Below are 23,007 nucleotides of genomic sequence, written 5' to 3'. Positions count from 1 at the left end.
TACTATATACATTCGTTCAAAGTTTCTTACATTCGAGGAAACTAATCCCAATAATATAACTAGATGAAAATGAAAGATTTGAAGTTTGTTTAATGGACTACTTTTTACTCAAAAATTTGCAATGTCCTCATTTAGCAATAATCCAGTGACCAGTAGTAGCATATTCTCTGTTGAAAACTATATAAAGTGCTCTTAAAAATTCTTCAATATATATAAATCTACAGATAATAATTACAATAAGCCAGTACTAGAGCTAATTAGTTACAAAGATATTCATTTATAATACTCCACCATCTACATAGAATATGCCTCACCCATCCACATATAATGGTATGTTGGACGGTCGCCCATTGACCCATCTGTAGGTTCCTGCGATGGCTGAATGGACCAATGATTCATCAAACAAGCAAAAACCAACTCAAAGTGGCTTAAATCATCAATATGTGCAGTCTCAGCATATGCAATGTTTGGGTTTGGTTTTAACCCACGCATTAGAAAAGGCTAGGTTTGATTCAGTTAGCTTAGCTTACTTTGGTTAGGTTTCATACCGAGCTGTTTGCTTATCCATCACATACAATACATCTTTATTGCTTGATGCCGGGGAGGATACCTTAACTCTTTTCTTTAGTATCTTATAAGGGCAGGTAGTGCAGAATGAAGTTCAGCTAACAACTGGAAGATCCAAGTAAGAAGTTGATCCTTCGGTAGATCTATAAGTAATTCTGCCTGTAACAAACCCATCCAACTTAAAATTGGAATTTAAAGTAACAACACAGATATGGCATTTCAGATTCATTTACTTGCAAATAGGTTGCTCCAAGGTTTATAATATCTTGAACGGGTCAAACAGGTTGAAATTTACCCATGGTGTATGTTTGATGCATACACTTCCTATATAGCCAAACTTAAAAAACTGTACATTATTCTTGTAATTATCCAGCTGTGTAACCATACTCAACACATTGTTGATTAACTGATATAGCTAAAAAAGGGACAAAAGACTTATTGCAGGTCAGCCTGGCCCATTTAGCACACACTAAAAATAATCCATATGAACTGTTATCCAACCCACCCAACCTGCCCAGCTTGCCATTTACTTATATAGCAGATCTACTAGAAAGCATTGGGTTTTATACCTTGATTTCCTCTCCTTCAAAAACGAGCATATTGCGGTGAGTGTCCGACATCATGGCATCTCTTATCATCTTGAATACCTGTTGGCTCATGTTGGTCATCATTACCACAGTTTTTCCCGAAACATAGATTCTAGTAATTCCTATATCTGCTGCCATTCTCTTCACATAAAGTTTCTTCAGTAAAACCTCCATGGCGTAAGGTTCTTTTCCATACTGCCTCCTTAGATCCACTGTATATTGCACCAAACTCCACATGTCTTTATCTGCAGCTTTCTCTGCATCTTTAACCACTTCTATTGGATTGTCCAAGTAATTTATGTACTCAGAAGAGAGACGAGGATTTATATCCAACTCAAGCTGCCATAAAACAACATACAGTTGAAAATAAACACACTGACTATAACTTATCAAGCCCTTTTAAGAAATGCATAATGAGTCTATCGCCCTATCAGACAAGCCCAGTTCTAGGCTCAGCTCAGCTCGTTGGTTTGTACATTAACCTAAATGCCTAATATCTAATAATGTACTCATAAATTGTTTATATTTTATTTATGCAGTATCCTGTATAAAGTTTGACTAGCCTAGAAACCTGATTAGGCTTGTTCCAATGCCAAGATGTGCCATCTATAGGCCCAGTCCATTGACCCAGTACCTAGAAGTACTTTTTCTGTGTAATATGGATATGTAAGTTATTACTATAAAATCAAAACTTTGCAGTCTTAATATAAACACTTTGTGATTATGATATAACCATATACTTGTGAATGATATAAAAGTTTACATATTCAAAAAATGTAAAAAAGAGAGGTTAGGAGTTAGGACTCGGCCTGGTTAAAAGAAAAAGATATAATAGGCTGGGAATAGAAGAGATAGAATCCTTTCAAATCATCCCAAACATGGGAGGAATCTAAAAAAAAATCCTATCAATTCATTTCCTTTCCATCTTTAAAAAAAAAAACTCTAGAAGCCAACTTATATTAGAATCATTTAGATTTTTTTTCTTTTCTTTCCTCAAAAAAACTCAAGAACATAGTGTAAGTCAGGTAGGACCATTATTCCATAACATGACTTCTTTACAATTCCAGGGAATGGGGATTACCCGGACATTCCTTGGCTAGGAACAGGACCAGGCCTCACTTAGAACTTACATTACATTCAGAAGTCAGAACCAAGCCTTTACTTATTGTAAAAAGGTGGATGCTTGTTTTACAAGATGGTTAAAATGTTGCTATCAGGAGGATAAGATCATGCCATTCAAAAAAAAAAAAGGAAGGGCAAGATCATATACCTTGACAGATTTATAAGGGACTGGACGAGTTCGATGTACATCAACCTGGTGTTCAACAAGAACGGTACTTTTCAGTTAAGTTCATGGAGCAAAGCGGTCAAACACACAAGTGAATCACAAAGGCGGAACATATACCATAGATAAGCTCTCAAAAAGCATTTCAAAAAACAAATCAATTCCTACGTTGCCAATATCCCCTGTTTGTTGCACACCAAATATATTACCAAAACCCCTTATGGTCATGTCCCTTTCTGCAAGTTGCAATCCCTGGCCAAGGTCACCACATTCCTCAAGAGCTGCGAGCCTTTTCTGTAGTGTTCCAAACGGTTGTTATAAAGTATTAACAGAGTCATTACTATGGTATCTGGTGCAAAATTAAAATAACAATTAAAAATCCTACAGCGGAAAATATAATACTAATAGCTATGATACCTTTGCTTCTGGAGAAAGTAACAACTTATTGGGGTAGAACAGATGGGCATGAGCTTCTTTACTTGACCTTCCCACCCTTCCACGCAGCTAAACCAACAAAGTTAACAAGAAAAAGATTAGAGAAATTTATCAGTCACATACATATAGACTAGAGATGGTGCAATGGGGGGTTAAATTGCAGGTCAAGAACGGTAACTTTTTAGTGCAAGTCTTGTTGGGTCGGTGATTGACCCAAAACACTTTCGTTCAATGTTTATAATTACTCATTAGCCATGATGCATTATATATGATTTACATGTTCCAATAATCATTTTGAATTTTGATTTTATAAAGACTCAAAATAGAAGGTTGTACGCATCAAAAATATGCTTATGGAACTTCAACCCTATTTAATACGTTTTCTTTTCAGCTACCGAACCTGATAAAGTTGTGCCAGTCCAAATTGCTGAAAGTCCTGGATTATGATGGTGTTAGCATTTTGAATATCAAGCCCACTTTCAACAATATTAGTGGAAACTAGAATCTTGATTTCTCCTTCCACAAATCTTGACATGGTTTTCTCTAAACGTTTTGAATATAGCTGCACAAAATATACATAATGGTTATTATATCATATTTAAGCATAAACGGGTAATAACATTATGGTAAGTCCTTCTGCAAATGGTTTACTATTATACATTTATACAAATACATTAAAATAAAATGAGATATTTACCTGTCCATGAGCAAGAGCAATTTCAACATCCGGGAAAGACTTCTCAAGAAATGCCATCACCTCTTCGAGACCTTGGAGTATAATAGAATATGTTTAACTAGATCGCCAAATAACAACAATCCTGTTATCCTATACTTCAAATTTGACTTATAATAGTCAAAGTTGAAGTCTGAAAGCATCTCGATTTACCTTGAATACGTGGCAAAACATAAAAAACCTGGCCTCCGCGTTCCAGCTCAAATTTGATTGCTGATATAACCTTTTCCTCACCATACTCTGAAAGATATGTTTTTATAGGAACTCTTTGAGGAGGTGCTGTTGAGATTAAACTGACAGGAAACAACAGTCAAAGTAAAATTAGATGAAATGGTTGTTATTTCACACACAAAGATTTAATTTTGTTTCGCAAAGTAAATAATAAGATAAATTTATAAATCAAACTAGTTGGTGACGAACAATTAAGAAAACTATTGATTACCTGCAATCACGGAATCCGGTTAATGCTAAATAGAGGGTTCTTGGTATAGGTGTCGCGGAAAGAGTAAGAACATCAACGGAGGTTTTCATTGAAGCAATCATCTCCTTCTGTTTGACACCAAACCTCTGTAAACCAAAGACACATTAATTAACATTCGACTTGATATCTTGGTGCATTCATAAAAAATTCTTAGTACCGAAATTAATGGCAATGACAATTATGAAAAACTTAGTAAATGGTAAAGTAGGCAACCTGTTCTTCATCAACTATTAAAAGCCCTAAGTTATCATATGTAACACGGCTGCCAAGAAGCGAATGAGTTCCAATTATTATATCCAGTTCGCCATTTTGGATCAAATGAAAATACTCCTCTCTCTCTGATCTAGTCTGCATGCTGTAACAAGTTAGGTTCATAGCAATGTAGCGTCTTTATGATAGTTAAGAAACAGAAGAGGAAGTGTTATCATCACCTGAAATCTGCTCATAAGTCCAACCCTAATGTTGGGGTATCTGGAAAATCTCTCTGAAATAACACTATAATGCTGTCGAGCCAAAACGATGGTGGGTGCTAACACCATTGCCTGCTTCCCAGATGAAACCACACAAAAGAGGGCACGTTGAGCAACTTCCGTCTTCCCAAATCCTACATCTCCACAAATCAATCTGTCCATCGGAGTTTCTCTCTCTGTCAAATCTTTCTCAACATCGATAAAAGCCTGTCAAAAGCATGGAGAGTTTTATAACGTTACAGCCAAAGTTACCTAATTAAGAATTGCTGGATCTAAAAATCCAGAGCATGAGATAAGAATACAATTGCAAAATATTCAGCTTTGAATTCACAAAGACACCGCGAGACTGCGATGAAGTTAGTTTTATCTAAATCATGCACATAAGCCTCAAAGAATCATGGCCATTACAAGCTGTTACACATGCAAGTAAGAGACCATCTTCAAACTAACAAAAATAAACATTGCAATAATATCAATATACTACTTCAGCAGGTTCAATGTTTTAAGGTAGGCATTAGATAGAGATTCAGCCTGAGAGAAGCAGTAGTGTAACTAGCAGAACATCTCCTAGTAGGCTTTGAATGAAGTCTATTCATAAGTCTTCGGGGGAGAAGCAACTTAAGGGATATACAAGTGGTATATTCGAGTGTGAAAGAAAAGCTAATAAATAAATTTCTATATATTCTACCTAATTATATGATGAATTTGGTCAAATATTTGGGCATTGCCCGCAAACTAAATTTTATATTAACTGTTTTGCTTGTTCATTTATGTGTTTGTGTATTTACTTTATCTAGCAATTAACCTGAGAGTTACAAAATGCCATCCATACACAAATATTGCGGCATTATATCAAACCAGAAACTTTAAGAATTCAACAACGAAAACAAAAATGAAAAAACCTGTTTCTGATCAGGGGTAGGTTCATATGGAAATTGAGCAGCAAATTCAGCCATCGCAGGATTCTTAGGATGCGGAGGTCTTCTCAATCTTAACCTATTTAAATAAACCTCCATCAAATCAACAACCATTCTCTGAATAGCAACCTTCCCTTTAACTTTCCTCTTCTCCCAAACACTTGTATCCTTCAATCTCCCCAATCCTCGCGGCGCTCCACTTTCATTCGGCCTACAAACAATCACATTCTCATTTAACTAAGTCCTTATAACTAAAATAAACAGGTCAAGTGTTATTTTAATGCATCTAACTTAACCTTTGAAATCTATCGTATGCATCCTACTTTAAAACTAGTTATCACATGTATCGAACTTTCAGTTATTGATTTGGTATATACCTGACCTCTTATGACACGTAACCTGTTGAGGTGGCAACGTCAACATAAAACGACCTTATAAAGTAACTCACCAGATACATACAAGATCAATAACTAAAAGTCCGGTATACGATAATAAGTTTAAAAGTAAGATGCATACAATAGATTTCAAAGGTAAAGTGAGATGATTTTCATAAGGACTTGACCCAATTCGAATGAAGTGTATATATATACATAACAAATTTTTTTTAAAAAAACAACATATAGACATACAAATTATATCGATATAGAAACTTGGAGGCCTGTTTAACGGGCAATTTAGCAACACCATCAGCATACTGAATATAAACATAATCAATAGGAACAGTAGAGCCTTCAGGAATACTAGGCCTAATAGATATAAATCTACCAATACCAACTTTCTTATGAACTACATAATCACCTTCTTCTAAACTAAATGGGTCAACTTTATAACTAAAACCCCCTTCACTATTATTTTCTAAACCCGACCCACCCGCGGCACGTAAACGGCCTCTTTTTAACTCCCTAAGTCCTCTCTGCTGTTGCTGTTTCACTAACTGAATGTATTTATCAACTTCTTCATCAGTAACAGAAGCCGAATTTGGTTCGGGTTCTGGTTGCTGACTGTACCGACCAGAATTGCGTTTGGTGAACTGTTCTTTGATGATTTTTTCATTGAATGATGAAATGAGGTCGGTGGCTTCGGATTCTTGGCCGTCGAACCGGGTAATGCGGTCTGGGCCGGTTGCGATGGCGCTGGAAACGGTTAGTGATGAGAAGTTGTGTGATGGAAAGAGGGGTTTGTGGGTTGTGAAGAATGGGGTCCATGGCCGGAGAGTGGAGGTGTGTGGTGGAGTAACGGTGGAGAATGGTGGTGGTTTTATGATAAGAGTGGCGGCCATGGCCGGAAAAATAAGGGAGGGAGAGGGGTCTGATGAAAGCTGATAAGAAGCTCAGGCAGGACCAGGAGCACAGGAGAGACGTGGTTTCAGCTTATCATTTATATATATATATATATTCTATTTTTAAAATTTTAATAATAAATAGTTTAATAAGAATATAAATATAAATAATATATATACAAGCATGGTACTCCGGCGGTAGTGGTATGGAAAGCGGTCTAGTGGTGTTGGTGGTGGTGGTGTCAAAGTGGTGTAGGTTAATGTAATTATGATAATAGAAATTTTTAAAAGATAATGACTTAAAATTAATTATTAAAATAAAGGTTTAGAGTGTAAATAAAAAAACTATTTCTTTTATATGGATATTTCTTTTACATGGGAGTAAAGATAAAGATATATTTTTAATAAAAATTCTTACTAGAATGTGGGGTATTTGGAATGGGAAAATTTCATATATGCCACTAATAAGCTTCAAAATATCATATATGCCCAAATAAACTTTTAAATATCAAATATGCCATTATTAAATTTGAATTATATCAAAACTATCCAAATGCTTCAATTTAATTAAAATAAAATATTTTAATTCAGTTTAAACTATAAATAACATTTGCAAATGACAACTATATCCTCTTTGTTACCCTAATAAACAACAATGTTGAAGTGATTCAATCAATCTGAGCAACTCTTCAGCACTCGTTAGGTAGATGTTTTTCATAATCTTAGGGAACAACAAAGTTCAAGTGATTTAATTCCTTATTATTTTGTAAATTCTATGTTCCTTGTATTATAAAGACTACGTATTGCGATGATATACAATTCGAAAACATAGACTTGTATGTAAACACTTATTCTAGGCTTGGATAATTAGTTTTGTTATATAAAAATATCACAAAACAAACAATACTTAAGAGGTCGGGTATAAAACATAGAGCAGACTTTGAGAACCTGTAACTTTTATTGTTTGGGTTCAAACAACTCAAGTTTTAAATGATTTAAAATCATGAACAAATTTAGGTCGGATACAAACGAAGACTTGAACCTATATCATTGTGAAGGTAGTGAATCAAGTTAATATAAGAAAAGTTAGGGAATCTGTCATTCGATTATAAGTCTATTATCCAATTAGGGATTATAACAAAGAGGGTGTAGTTGTCATTTGCAAATGTTATTTATAGTTTTAAATGATTATAATATTTTATTTTAATTAAATTTAAGCATTTGGGTAATTTTGATATATTTCAAGTTTAATAATGGCATTTTTGATATTTAAAAGTTTAGTTGGGCATATATAATATTTTAAAGCTTATTAGTGGCATATAGGAAATTATCCCATTTGGAATTGCTTTTGGTAAAATAATGTCGTGTTTAAAAACTAAGTTATGAAATACATGTGCCAAATATTTATACGAAAACAAAGATAATTACTTTTCTTTATCAAATATATCTTAATCTTATCTTATCTTAATATATCTTATTTTAATCTTAATCTTAATATATTATATTAATATATACTATAAGACAGTTGAACTAATGACTTATTAACCAATCAAATTAATTGTAAAGTTATGATTGTCACTTAAATCAATAATCCTAATTGTTATCAAAGAATATGAAAACAATCCTAATTGTTATCTAATTATCGTAGGACATGTGATTAAAAATAAACATATTCGTGTTATGGCTCGCATCATTATCAAATACATATATTTGAATGTCAAATACAAAATCACAAGTATATTTATATTTTAATTCTTAATTATCTTTAGTATAATTTGGTTTCAAAAAATTATATAATAGGGAAATTATTGTAGCATGTGTCTTGTGGAATGACTACGGCAAACAATTCCATCAATATGTCTCAGCTAATAATGACAGTGAGGAACCTGTGATTATTAATACTACAACTTGCAAAGTATAACATTTAAAACCGTATATCTTCATAATTTAAGCTTTTATTAGTTAAATGTATGATGATTTAATATTAATAATATCGTAAACCTCGTGTCCAGTGTTAGACAGCGGTCTAAAATCTAGTTATTTTCATAAAGTAATCTAGTAATCATTTCAAATTATCATCCCAAACACTTATTATATTAATGTTATGTTAGTGCTATATAATTGACTTAATTTCTAGGAAATGTTATACATAAAAGTTAAAGATTATTTGTAAGAACGATTTATAATATTTTATTGTAAGTCACGGTTTTCAAAAAAAAATCCGAAACAATAAAAAAAAAAGGATTTTTTTTAATTGAAGAATATTTTTAGGGTTGTTTAAATTATGAGTAACATCACCAAGAATGCTATTAATATTTGGTTACAAGATGCAATGAAGATGGATCTTGCAACCAAATATTGTATTAAATAGCATTCTTGAATCTTTCAATATTTTTAGGGTTTCTCTTGCTTCTCTCTCTTTCCACCTTCTGCTCTTTCACCTCTCACCGCTCTTTCTTTTGGATCTTGGATCGGAGATTGAGCCTATGATTTCGAAATTCAGATCGTGTATTTGAGATTGAGAGTTTGAGATCAAGATTTTTCTCATCCGGTTAAAGTTTCAACTCCGGTGGATCTAACCCTATTTTTTACACTCTTTGGGCCGGAGGTCCCTTTCACTTCGGTGGATCTGGAAGCAACCTCTCTACTTTATGTAGGGGTAAGGTCATCATACCTCCCCCGTACTCCGGCTTATGCCGGGATTGAATACCGTTATCGTTATCGTTATTGTTGTCGTTGTCGTCATGCAATGAAGATGGAATTAGAGAAAGATATATTAGCATGATTCAAATGTCAATATCCCACCTCTAATTTTGAAATGGATTCCATCAAGTAGTCGAACAAATCACATATTGAACTTTTGCCAAGAACACACTACTAAGGCTATCTTTAATGCTAAGGACGTCCTTAGGCGTCCTTGAGCTGCCACATCATATTTTTACAAATCTTTACACATCCTTATAAATTCTTAAAATCCTATAATTTTATCTCCAACCATACAAACATCCTTACATATCCTTTAACTCCACTAAAAACAAAAAATATATATAAATAAGGGCACCTAAGGGCATGCCCTTGGGTAAGAACATGCATCAAAAAATCTTTAGTTTTGGACAAGCTTCAACCGCAAAGGATATCTAAGGGCACCCAAGGACGTCCAAAAACATCCCCGTTGGAGATAGTCTAAGTTGACTGGTAAGTAATTGGAAATGCATTCGAAACATACCAACCTCAAACTGCACAAGGAAACGAAATGCGGGAAAGAAAAACCAAATGCTGTCGACGATGGTGGTCTTAAAAATGCAGTCACAAATGCAACCGTGTTCCTCTCTAGTTAAGCACATAAGTGCAAAATCAAAGTGGTCAAGAGCCCCATCTTTTAATTAAGATTAGTGTACGCTCAATCTTGAAAACAAGATCACAATGCAAGTTAAATATCCCACGTCCATAATATGGAAATGTGACGGTATAAAGTGACCATGTCAAAGGAAGAATTCTCATTTCACAAATTTATGCTACGAAGTAATCCACCCAAACTTTACAACTTGGTTAAACTTTGAAAAACAGATTTATGTCACACAAGACACACCTCTAAACAACTAAATCTTCTCTAATGGGCTATACATCTCTAAATATATGTGCAAGGGAAACAATTAGAGATTCGAGGAGCATTTCTTTATACTCCTTCACAAACCCACTTCGTCTACCAGTGGGGTGATGTTTTTTTCTTTTATCAAGCATTGGATGCACATGCTACAAGAAAATGCTAGCGGGTAGCATGATGCCATAGGAAGTACTCATAGTCACAGGTCCATTAACATGGCAACTTGTTGACATTAATTGGCAATCTTTATCGTCTTGTGTCACTTGCTGATCTTCTTTCGTTTTTATGATAGTCTCATGTTCACTTTTGTGTTTTCCCGTTTCCAAAATTCTAACAAATTCCGTTAGTGCACTGCGCATCCACTCATAGCGACACAATACAAATGCTTCATCAATCACCACCTGTGGCCCATTACACATGTAAATGTTTGTTTCAAATTAGGAAAAAGTCACTATATACTTACCCATTTTCTGCTTCGATTTTTCTGCTCTGGCCACACTTCAAGCTCCTCAGTTACCTCTAATGCAAACATGTATCCCTTGCATCCCCCTTCCTTGGTACAAGCTGCTTCATTGCTCTTGCTTCTAAACTCCCACACTCCAAGGGGATTTCCCTACACATCAAAAAACTGACTTAGGTGGTGTTTAGGCTACCTTTTGAATACAATGATGTTGAATTATAAAAAAGGGGTAATTGGATGGAGACCCCCTGATCCCATGTACCATTTGGTACCCACTAATCCCCCAGCCAGGCTAGTGTCTAGGTGAATCTCAACCACTTAATAATCACTTAATAATCCCCTGATTATCTCAAGTTTGCTTTTGGCAAGACTCGTACCCATTATCCCCCTGGTAAGTGGCGGCTGGAGGCCACTGGGCTATTACCCAGTGGTTTGAATAAACATATAATCAGATAACCAGTTCTACTAGAATGGTGGCGTAAACTTCATGTCTGGACTTGCTTCAGCCTTTTAAGCTCTAATGATCAGCTAATTGGAAGTTTTAAGGGCTGACATTAGGTGAGAAAAAAAAAGAGAGAGTGAGATTTTCGTAATCTGGGAGAAAAGTCCCGTTACATTAGGTTTAAGAAAAGTTGAATAGGTATAGAATCCAACTCTTATAAATCAACTTTGTAGCAGTTGGTATGTGACTGAATTTGTAGCAGAAAATCGTATGCAGAATCTGTTTATCCAAGCATTAAAAACTAAAATCACTATTATTAGTTCCAAAACACAAATCCAAACAGTTCCTTAGATGGTTGTTTTCCTGGGAGAAAAGTGGTGTATAGTTTAATATGGTCAACTGTTACAAAGCAAAAGGATCAATGATGTCAGGTTGGGGCACACTAGTAACATGCATTACTTGGCTGGCAAAAATTATTGAGCACTTGAAAGAATAAGCATACAGCACACACAACCTACTTTAAGATTTCCTCTTACTCCAGCTTCCTCTAAAGCTTCACGGCATGCAGCTTCTTCGACAGTTTCGTCACTCTCCCATCCACCCTGGGGAATTGGTACATTGAAAGACATCAGGTTCAAGACATATTCATACGGCCATCAAATCAGTGTAGCAATTTTGAACATTTACTTGGTTATATTTTATCTCGCAAGGGTTAAATATATTATGCTTAAGTATTTGACCAGAAAGAAAACTGGTCAATTAGAGAGATTTCGCTCTAGAAATGCATATAATAACTTTTTTCATGTCTATTTCCAAACACTGGTTATTGATTATTTGCATTTAGCAAACGTAATAATAAGATAATGTACTCCAATCAGCAATGCCAGACACCCTCTTAAATGCATAAACTTTCGTAAATCACTATGCTAAATGAATTAAATAAAGTTATTTTCAAAAAATGGTTTTTAACATGATAAAGTTTGAATGCTCAAAACAATGGGAAAAAAGTGTTTGTGGGTCAGCCCAACTTGGCGAAAACTGCACTGATAAGCCACATGCTTTGACCCAAATCTATTTCAACCCTTATCAAAATAAGCATGCCCCGCCCATCTCGCCATTTCTACTTTCAAAAGTAACCATGTTAAAGAAGTACAAAATTTCTACCTTCGGGAATACCATGTCATCACGGTTTGGTGAAGATACCATCAATACTTCTATTCTGTTCTGGTCTTTAGTCTTGGCCAGTCTATATGGGATACACCTGCCGTATAGATGTTGATAGTAAGCATACACTAAATATAGTATGATCTGTTACAAAAGGTTGACTAAGGGTCATTGCACTTAATTATCTCAAAAAGAAACATAGCAATTTATTACATGTACGTGGCTTAACTTTCTGTACTTGCACGCTAATTCTACAGAATGACAACAGGCATGAAAGGATTTATCACTAGATAAAAGACTGAACCAGATATTGGTTGTTACAGGTGTCAAACTAAGCAGGTTGGCTAAAGGGTTAAACAGGTTGGGTCAGCTTGGCCTGTAAATTAACTTGGACAGAAATTTGATTATAGCAATTCAGGTTGCTGCATAGACTCAAGTAAGCTACAACATACAAGTGACGTCTAAATCGTGTGTCTTACTTGACCCGTCTACTTTATAGCTATTTTTTATTTAACCCGTCAGCAAATAGAACTATAATAAAATAGACCAACTTTTACACAATGGGTCGCAATTACCCTCTTTACTTAACAAAGTAACATCCAAAATTCTATGTCAATCTGCTTTTGAGTTTCTCTTTTACCCAGACAAGAAAAAGGTGTAAACAGATACAAAATATAAATCTTTAAGCTCTCATCCTATCACTTTAATTACGTTAATTCATCAAGACTCTTAAATTGAACAAGGTATCAACTTTTATAACTTGCTAAACCTTTTTATAAAGTACCCAGTACCATACATACATAAACTAGAATAACATATCCACTCAGTGCAATATCTAAGAAAAAGTTCTTCCACAAAAAAGTTGCAGAATTTCAACAAAAAATAGTAATTAAATTTCATTTTTTCCAAGCATGAATGCCCATCATTTAAATATTGAAGAAATCAACCTTTCTTGTTTTCTTGTCTGAGTAAGCAATATCTAAACTATAATTTTATTATGTTTTGTCATATTAGAGAGCGTATACAATTTTTCTATAATAGTTATCCTCATATGTCAAAAACCTAACATTGTTAATTCTTCTTCCCATACTAATCAAAGTAGGCCCTTGTGAGGGAAGGATAAGGAAGCAAGTGAGTCATCACTCATCACTCATATTGTATGGCAAAAACTATTGTTATATCTTCAATTATTTTCTTCTTAATTCTTTTTAATAACCATCGGATATAAAGTATAAACTTACCTTCTTCTTTTTTCGATATCAAGCTATAATAGTATTATTAGTAGGACCAATAAAGTCCAAAAGAAAGAAAAAAACAATAATGAGTTAAAGACAACATGTAATTAAAGGTATGACTAATTAAGTGGGACATGGAGGATATAGAATCGTGACGGGTTATATCTTGGATCTTCTATAATTAAACACGAATATTTATTTACAAATTTCGAATCACTTATTATTAAATACAGGAACAACAATAACAAATCCCGCTGGGGAGCAAGGTAGGACAGAGGTACGATGTAGACAGGCTTAAAAGAGGCTTCCAAAACGACCTCCTCCTATCATTAATATCAATGATTTTCATGATTTGCACCCCCAACCTTTTCAATGTGTACACCAATTAAAATCATGTCAATATATATGTATATGCATAAATTTCATGTATACGTTTAAAAGCATCGGTCTACAAATCACCACCAATTTTATTTGATAAGTGCCAAGAGGGGCGGATTTATAGAAATATGTGGGTATGCACTTGCACACCCTCCAAAGAAAAATATCAGTGTTAATTTTTCGGGTTTTGGGGAAAGGATAGTGTAGATAGAGAGTGCAAACCGTATACACGTATTAAAACGGATATTGCATATTCTAATACGAATTCCTAAATCCGCCATTGGTGACAAACCAAAGAGGACTCGGTTTCAGCTTGAAACGATCTCAATTCAATAAACAATTATCAACTACTATCCTTTGTATTTTTACCTTAGCATCAAATTTCTATATATATATATATATATATATACATATACATATTATTTTTATTTTTCGTATGAATGGTGATTTCTATATTTAAGCTAATGGGAACAAAATGTGGATGAAGTTAATTGTAATAATGTGAAAACCAAATATAATACTAGCTAGTAACGAAGTTAAATTAAAATATGATTAACATACATTGAAATTTTAACCATGGTAAAAAATAAAAATTACAGAGTAGATATATATATATACCTACCCAGAAACAAGGCGAAGATTGTTGTCATAACGCTGAAGTTGTCGCCCAGTTCTCGCTACAATTGATGACGACATGATTTAGCCAATGATTCCTTCCAAAATCATCAAATATATATCATTCGTTCGTTCAATCGTTCATTGTAATTCGTAAGTAATGATAAACATAATGATAATAATAATAAATTATAATAATTATAATTATAAAAAAAAAAGGAGGGGGAGGGAATAATAATAAGATACAAGAATATAATAATTATAAATACCGTAATTATTGTGTGGATGGAAAATGAAAGAGCGAGAAATACATGGCGGTCCGTTGTTGATGATGATGATCAAAAATTGAAGAATCGAGTAGTGAAACTTTCATCAGATCGAAATTATGAAAGTAATAAATGCGTATACTTACTTACTGGCTATATATATAGAGGGAGGGAGGGACCTTTGAATTAAAAATGCGTACTGTTTATTGTATCATCACGAAGATAAGAAATTCATGATATACAAACTCCTTCAAATATAGTTATTACTTATTATGACGTGTTGGTTAGAAACAAAAATACATTGATTTTGTATAATGCTTGTTTAATGTCTATGTAGTATGTACAAAATGATACATATAATAACGATATATTAGACAATGAATTTATAATTTAATAATTTTAAAAAATGAATAATGTTAAATACAACGCTAAAATATGTAGTTAACGTGCATATCTATATCAAAAATTCACCCTAAATTTTATAGTAAGTGTACAATTATTTTGTATACCTTAACTACTACACTAAAATTGTATTCAACAAGACCGTATTAAAAAATATACACATAAAAAATTTCATAAAGGTTGAATAAAGTAAACTCATATGACCGTAGATTGGATGTTTCGATTGTTGTTTTATAAGGTTAAAGCGAATGGAGCGAACTATGTGAAGACTCCTAACCTAGTTGCCTACTAAGACCGTCCGGAGTAGCCTGTTCCTTTTCGTAAATACCATCCGGAAACGCCCCCGTAACGCCTGACATCGGTCCCGGGGGCGTTCCGCCCGTTAAAAAAATCAAACCCTTCCGATTTTGAACGCGTCTAAATGGGCTTGCAAGTTTTGTTTTTTTCTGTTTTCCCCCATCCCAAGGCCATATTATTTTTATTATTTTTTTTTAACCTTAAATTTAAACACTATATATACATATACATTACCATTTAACAAATCAATTCTCATTTTATCTCCAAAATCTTCTTATTCTTTTCATTCTTTTCTTAATATTTATACACTCAAACAATAAATGACTAGACCTTGGACAGCAGATGAGACTATTAATTTAGCGAGAACTTAGCTTGACGTAGCCGAAGATCCAAACGTAGAGGCTTTCCAACAACAAAGAACATTTGGAGCCGTGTAAGGAAAGTCTTTATTAATCTCCAAAAATCATCAAGGCGAGCAAAGGAGCCTTGAGAGTGTGCAAGGAAAATGGCGGAAGATGCGCCACTCAATTCACGAGTTCGAGCACATCTATGCTCGTCTGAACAATGAAATAAACCTGAGGCGTGTCGAAGTTGCTTTAGAGGAGTATCGTATGACGCATCCTGATTTTCTTCTATCTCCCGGAGTGGGCATTGCTACGAGCTAGTCCAAGATTTATGATGTGATTTTATCAAAGATGTCTTAGTTTCATATCTATTTATGTTATTCAGTTTTACGTTTTGTTTGTCTTTAAAATAAATGTATGTTTTATTATGTTTAAATGTGTGTTTAATGTATGTTTAAAATAAAATAAAATATATGTTTTATTATTTGATTTATGTTTTATTTGTTTAATGTATAAATGTGCTTTAATGTGTGTTTTACTTTTTATTATATGCGATTAACTTGTTTATTTAATATATTATTAATCACGAAACATTATATTTATTTTAAACACATCACACAAAATTAAAACAGTACTTAACACAAATACATTAAATAAAAATTAAACACTAACACGAATTATGGGGTACGCAAGCAATAAAGGGAATCGGTCGATGAAATGTCACTGTCACCGTCATTACAGCGCTGGTATTCGTAGTGATAATTTTCCTCTTCCGATTGAAAATCGTTGACGTACTCTTCACCAGGATCAATCTCGTATCCTTCAGGTCTCCCGTCACCGTGGATTCGGTTCTACCCTGGAGCACATGGCCTAAGTTGTCCGCTTTCGATTTGAGCCATGGTAGAATCCCATATCTTGTTCAATTCTTCATCAGTGAAGTCGTCTGTTGATTGCAGGTTTACGCGGGTTGGAAACTCCGCCGTCATGATGAAATCCAGACGACGAGGCAGTCCTTCAGGTTGAACTCGAGGTTGAACAGGTGCTGGAATGGGTGACTAAACAGGGGTACGAGTTGGTCCGCCTCGTGCTCTGCCTCGTGTGGGTTGCCCTCGTGCTCTTCCTCGTCCTTTGCCTCGTGTGGGTTGCGGTTGTCCGATAGGATGGGTTGGTTCATTTCGTGCTCTCCCTCGCCCAAAGTTCATGGTTATAGTGTGTGGTATGTGGATTTTTATGAAATTTTGAGTTGTGTTTTTAGAATGAGAGGGTGAAGGTATTTATAGGTGAAAAATTATAAATTTGAAAAGTAGCCGTTACTGTTCAATATATCCGTTAATATTCAAATTATGTATTTATATTTTATATTTAATTTCATTATTGCAAAAAAAAGTTAATTAAAAAAAATAAATAGGGAATGCCCTTGGAGGGAATGCCTCCACTCCAAGGAAATGCCCCAAAATTAAGGGAATGCCTCCAATCATTGTAAAGTGCCACATGTCGATATCTGAGTTGGTAGGGGATTGCCCCCACTCCTTTTAGTCTAAACGTCAAGAATACCTGCTCGCTTAAAAACCCAAACCTAATTTTTATACTAGGCGACTTTCTCCACACGCCTTTAAGGTTATGTCCGATTTATATCCCATGCTAATTTGCAAACCGATGGACAACTGGATTTCAGCTTGTTGCATTTCAGTTTGCTACATAGTTTATAGGCTCATTTTGCATTCAAGCAAATTAAAAACAAACCATATATGAGCCCACTTATGTTATATTGGCTATTTAACTTAGGCTATCTCCAATGCTAAGGACGCCTTTAGGCGTCCTTGAGCTACCACATCATATCCTTACAAATCCTTATAAATCTTTAAAATCCTATAATTTTATCTCCAACCATACAAACATCCTTACATATACTTTAACTCCACTAAAAAAAAAAAAAAAAAAGTATAAGTAAGGACACCTAAGGGCATGCCCTTGGGTAAGGGCATGCATCAAAAAAATCTTTAGTTTTGAACAAGCTTCAACCACAAAGGATATCCAAGGGCACCTAAGGGCACCCAAAAACATCCACATTGGAGATAGTCTTAATATGAATAATGATGTGACATAAAAAAAATTAAGTTACGATATGTAGAAATGGAGACAAAATAAACTCAGTGTGCTGAAATAGTTTGTCTGCATGTTACTGAGGTGATCAGTTTACTTTGGCAAATTGATAATACCATTGGAGATGGCCTAACACCTCCCTTTCTCATTTTTCTAGTATTCAAACGATTATATATGTCACATGGCGCAAGTTCTCCCACTATAGTTTCACTGTCCCATTTTGAGTGGCTTCCTTCTGAATGAGATGAAGTCACATAACGAAAGTCCTATTGTGGAAAAACACCACTCATTTAGGCCTAAAGCATTGTGTTAAAAAAAAGTAAACATGTAAAAATGTTTATTATAATATTATTTAAAACATAGTCTCGTAATCCGTGTAAAGAATAGTAACTTTTTTATTTATTTTATTTTTACCACATAAGTTTCAATCTTTACATTTTTAACACTAAACTATAATACTTTATAGTAAACTTTTTGTTCTATTTATTTTCACCACAAAACTTTCAATCTTTACACTTTTAGCACTAAACTATAATATTTTTAGTAATGGTATACTTTTTATTCTTTTTACTTTCACCACAGAAGTTTCAATCTTTACACTTTTAGTACTAAACTATAATACCTTTATTAAACTTTTTAGCGTGTAAAGAATAGTATATTTTTTATTTTTTTATTTTCACCACTTAAGTTTCAATCTTTACATTTTTAGCACTAAACTATAATACTTTTTAGTAAACTTTTTGTTCTATTTATTTTGACCACAAAACTTTCAATCTTTACACTTTTAGCACTAAACTATAATATTTTTTAGTAATAGTATACTTTTTATTCTTTTTACTTTCACCACAGAAGTTTCAATCTTTATACTTTTAGCACTAAACTATAATATTTTTTAAAGTGTAAAGAATAGTATATTTTTTATTTCTTTTATTTTCACCACATAAGTTTCAATCTTTATCGAGTTTGGTCCTTTCAAGTTGGTATCAGAGCCGAGATTTAAGGGATTTAGGTATTCCCTCGTGTAGAGAGTGCCTAGACTTAAACTTTAGTTGAGACTCGACCTTAGGTGATCGAAATTTTATATGGGACCGAAAGATGCGTTTGATGATGCTAGTTTATCCACTTGCTAGTATTTAAAGCACAATAAGAAACCGGCCTTATTGTGGTTGGAATACTAACAGATTTATAAACTAACGGCATCAAACCTTGGAACGGTTTTGTGTAAAGTTATAGGTTTCGACCATAGCTCGTGAGGAGAAATAGGTTGTGTGCCTAAATTAGTTTATCTATTCTTATTATAGTGTGGAAGAGCAACCCCGTCATGAAGAAATCGAACAAAACGAAGAAGAACCCGTATTCAATGAGGAAAGCATGGATATCTCGGATCAAATTGGGAGGGCACTCGAAAAGTATACTCCTATCTTGCTCAAGAGATTGAATTAAACCTTAGAAGGAGCGGTGAATGATCACATCGCTCAAATGATAAAAGAAGAAGTTGCAATCAATGTGCAACGGGAATTCGAGAAGCGTGATGCCAAAGATAAAGGCAAGAAAACCGAAGATGAAAAGGAGGTGGAAGTGACCGGAGAAAGAATCTATAAAAAGAGGTTCACCTTTCGAGATTTTGAAGTGTGTCACCCACCTGAGTATCACGGTGATCGTGATCCTATTGTTTGTACTCGATGGATCTCGGAAATTGAAGGGGCGTTCCGCACTAGTCAATGCCCCGAACATTTGAAGGTTATTTTTGCGGTGGGGATGCTTCGAAGTGGTGGAAAAAGATGGTGGGATGGGTTGTTGGCTATCAAGAAGGGAGCACTAGATAATGTTGAGTGGCCCGGATTTAAAGACATGTTTTTCAAAGAATTTCGGTTGGAGGCCGAGGTAACTAAATTGAGGAGTGAATTCCTCAATGATTGTCAAGGCAACATGAGCTTGAATGAATTCCGAGCTCAATTCCTGGACAAGGCTCAATTTTGTCCAGAATTCCTTGAAAATGACCAATTGCTCAAAGAGCAATTTTACTTGAAGTTGAGGAAGAATCTTCGGGAGAAGATTAGTTTGCGCCAAATGGAGTCTTTCTCCATGTTGGCAAATGTGGCCCGGGATCATGAGATTGAGATGTCAAGAGTTGATGAAGGTGTTTTGAAAAGAAAATATGAAGATGCAAATTCTCCAAGCAAGCGGCCTAGACAAGAGGGTAGTTCCGGTAACCACTCCAATAAAAGAAATGTCTCATTTTGTCGTCAATGCAAGAAGAATCATCCGGGGGTTTGTAGAGCGGCGGACAAGGGTTGTTACACTTGTGGGAAGCCGGGGCACACTAGCCGGGAAAACTATAATTTTTAGTAAAATTTTTGTTCTATTTATTTTCACCACAAAACTTTCAATCTTTACACTTTTAGCACTAAACTATAATATTTTTTTAATAATAATATACTTTTTATTCTTTTTACTTTCAACATAGAAGTTTCAATCTTTACACTTTTAGCACTAAACTATAATACTTTTTAGTAAACTTTTTATTCTTTTTATTTTCAACACAAAACTTTCAATCTTTACACTTTTAGCACTAAACTATAATACTTTTTAGTAAACTTTTTATTCTTTTTATTTTCAACACAAAACTTTCAATCTTTACACTTTTAGCAATAAACTATAATATTTTTTAGTAAACTTTGTATTCTTTTTATTTTCACTACAATATTTTAACTCTTTACACTTTTAGCATTAAACTTTTATAGTTTTTTAATTTTCTTTTATTTTAAGGTACGGGAAAGCGTGTATAGAATAGTATACTTTTTATTTTATTTTTTATTTTCATCACAATAGTTTCACTCTTTACACTTTTAGAACAAAACTTTGATAATTCTTAGTAAACTTTTTAATCTTTTTATTTTCACCATAATATCTTAACCCCTTACACTTTTAACACTAAATTTTTCTACTTTTTGATAATCTTTTATTTTAACTACAACATTTTAACCTCTTACACTTTAGCAACAAATTTTTTAACACATATATTAAAAAGAAATGTACGGGAAAACTTGTAAGGAATAATAAACTTTCTATTCATTTTATTTTCACCACAACATTTTAACCCCTTATACTTTTAGCACCAAATTTTTATACTTTTTGATTTTCTTTTATTTTCACCACAACATTTAAGTCTATTACACTTTTAGTACTAAACTTTTATGTGAACGACTTTCACTTTCACACAAAACTTTTACAGTTCATTTTTTAAATGACAAATGTCAGTTTTTAATAATTTGAATAATACGTGTTTCTTTCAAAAAAGTTTATGGCACATTATCTCTTGAATAATATTTTTTATTAAATCGTTAACAAATGTAATGTCTCCCGGGGCAACGTCCGGGTGACATATCTCGTTTTTTATAAAATGTTATTTTTTTGAAAAGGTTTGTTATTGTTTATAGCTTAAATATCTAAATAACAAAGAGATGAGTAATCATAAACTATAAACTACTAAATATAAATAAATACGAGTATAAAATAAGAATATATAGTGTACACATACACGTTTACTTGAGTCAACTATTTTTGGAACGACGTGATAAGAAAATCAATTGGATATGTGTGTACACATTATGAGCACAGGAGGGATATTGCCAGACAACATGTGAAGATCTTAATGCAGATGACAACAACATCAGTGTGTACACAAGATCGTTCGAACATATCATCAACACTAGAATTGAAGGATACCCAGACAATAAGAAGGTGATGTTTATGACGTGAAAGAATTTGTTATTAATCGTAAAAGAACCCGTTATATATTTTACAAGTATTCCTAACCCATATTGTTGTTTTTTCGCATTTTTAAATGAACAATCATTTGGAGTACCAATCATCCCTTAATGTAAACTTTATGTTAAACATAGCCTTTGGGTTATAATTAATTTGTTTATACATTTATTATATTATTGTACTATGATATTTTTATATATATTCAAGAGGTGGTTAATTAAAATGTACAACATTTTTAAACCTATCATGACAAATTAAGTATAGCCTAGTGTTGTGTTTATCATTTCATTTTCTAAAAATATGTAAATAACTAATTGTCGTTTGACATTTAAAAATAAATTATTTTTTAGAATAATGTAAACGTATTTTATGGGCAACATTTTTTTTTAATGATCATTTCGCATTTTTAATTTTTCAATAAAGGTTATGAAATTACTAGCATCATATCCGCGTAATGCGGCGGTGTTCGTGGAGGCGAGAGTGTGGTGGTGGGGACGACTGTTTGTGGTAGAGGCGGCGTCGAGTGGTGTTGATAATTGATGTATAAGTAATTGATGTAAAAGGTTAATGAAATTATTTTAAAAAAATAAAGAACTAATAGTGTAATATAATCATTAAAGGTATTTTAGACATTTTTCTCATATAACTTTTAACATTTAAAATATTCTATTTATAATATAATATAGAAGTATAAATTATAAGGTTTTAAATAAGTGTTTAAAAACTAGATATTACAACTTCTCAAGTTAAGTTATACGGAGTAGTTTGTAAGTAGAGCTAAGTACATTTATCATTTTACGTGTAACCTTTATCATTTTTATGTTGTAATCTTAGCCGTTGTTTTGTTAGTCTTAAAAAACTGTCAATTTATTGACAAAATTATTCCTTCACCGTATAACTACTATACTTAAAAATAATACAGATATAGAGATTTGTAAGGTACAATGAATTTAAAGCAAATTGATATATACAGTTTAAACTAGCTAATTAATTCGGGTTTAATTCAGGTATTCTAAACAAGTTTCATAAATACATGTCTATTATCATAATGAAACATAGAAAAACCCTTAAGGTATAAAAGAAAATGTTATTATACATTAAACTTGATAGTTTTAAAAACTTTAAAATGAAAGGACTAAAAATTAAAATTCAAAGATGATGTCATAAATTAG

General features: G+C 33.3%; 3 protein-coding genes across 4 annotated transcripts; 1 reads left to right on the top strand and 2 right to left on the bottom strand.

Annotated features, from left to right (window-relative positions):
- Positions 1–187: 187 nt before the first annotated feature.
- On the bottom strand, positions 188–6,832 carry LOC122603414 (ATP-dependent DNA helicase At3g02060, chloroplastic). Its single transcript, XM_043776106.1, has 13 exons — positions 6,105–6,832; positions 5,461–5,686; positions 4,520–4,765; positions 4,302–4,436; positions 4,050–4,174; positions 3,761–3,900; positions 3,572–3,642; positions 3,275–3,436; positions 2,857–2,943; positions 2,560–2,733; positions 2,425–2,469; positions 1,137–1,493; positions 188–726 (listed from the first exon to the last, which is right to left on the bottom strand). The coding sequence occupies exons 1-13, from the start codon at positions 6,752–6,754 to the stop codon at positions 625–627; spliced, it is 2,520 nt and encodes an 839-aa protein (XP_043632041.1). The 5' UTR covers positions 6,755–6,832; the 3' UTR covers positions 188–624.
- A 3,402-nt stretch (positions 6,833–10,234) lies between these two features.
- LOC122605661 (nudix hydrolase 13, mitochondrial) lies at positions 10,235–15,105 on the bottom strand. 2 transcript variants are annotated; one of them, XM_043778617.1, is made up of 6 exons: positions 14,922–15,105; positions 14,656–14,750; positions 12,425–12,521; positions 11,779–11,862; positions 10,822–10,971; positions 10,235–10,759 (listed from the first exon to the last, which is right to left on the bottom strand). In XM_043778617.1, exons 2-6 carry the CDS (start codon positions 14,685–14,687, stop codon positions 10,508–10,510), a joined length of 615 nt encoding a protein of 204 aa, XP_043634552.1. In that variant the 5' UTR covers positions 14,688–14,750; positions 14,922–15,105; the 3' UTR covers positions 10,235–10,507. The 2 variants fall into 2 exon arrangements, with proteins under 2 accessions (XP_043634552.1, XP_043634551.1); XM_043778616.1 differs by having other exon boundaries at positions 14,660–14,750; positions 14,922–15,104.
- A 4,438-nt stretch (positions 15,106–19,543) lies between these two features.
- Positions 19,544–20,413, top strand: LOC122604774. Its single transcript, XM_043777642.1, has one exon. It carries the CDS (start codon positions 19,544–19,546, stop codon positions 20,411–20,413), a length of 870 nt encoding a protein of 289 aa, XP_043633577.1.
- The last annotated feature ends 2,594 nt before the right edge of the window (positions 20,414–23,007 follow it).

This window comes from Erigeron canadensis, chromosome 6 (genome assembly GCF_010389155.1).
Source record: "Erigeron canadensis isolate Cc75 chromosome 6, C_canadensis_v1, whole genome shotgun sequence".
Classification (NCBI taxonomy): Eukaryota; Viridiplantae; Streptophyta; class Magnoliopsida; order Asterales; family Asteraceae; genus Erigeron; species Erigeron canadensis.
This window is presented reverse-complemented; position numbering and strand designations above follow the sequence as displayed.

Coding starts and splice junctions, on each gene's coding strand:
- LOC122604774 (XM_043777642.1), top strand. CDS start 19,544: ATGATAAAAGAAGAAGTTGCAATCAATGTGCAACGGGAATTCGAGAAG.
- LOC122605661 (XM_043778616.1), bottom strand. CDS start 14,733: ATGTCGTCATCAATTGTAGCGAGAACTGGGCGACAACTTCAGCGTTAT. Junction 12,522..14,659: donor AATCTTCGCCTTGTTTCTGG/GTAGGTATATAT, acceptor TCTATACGGCAG/GTGTATCCCATATAGACTGG. Junction 10,972..11,778: donor GAGTAAGAGGAAATCTTAAA/GTAGGTTGTGTG, acceptor TTTGATGTGTAG/GGAAATCCCCTTGGAGTGTG.
- LOC122603414 (XM_043776106.1), bottom strand. CDS start 6,754: ATGGCCGCCACTCTTATCATAAAACCACCACCATTCTCCACCGTTACT. Junction 4,766..5,460: donor CTACCCCTGATCAGAAACAG/GTTTTTTCATTT, acceptor TGCTTTTGACAG/GCTTTTATCGATGTTGAGAA. Junction 3,901..4,049: donor ACCGGATTCCGTGATTGCAG/GTAATCAATAGT, acceptor GTTTCCTGTCAG/TTTAATCTCAACAGCACCTC.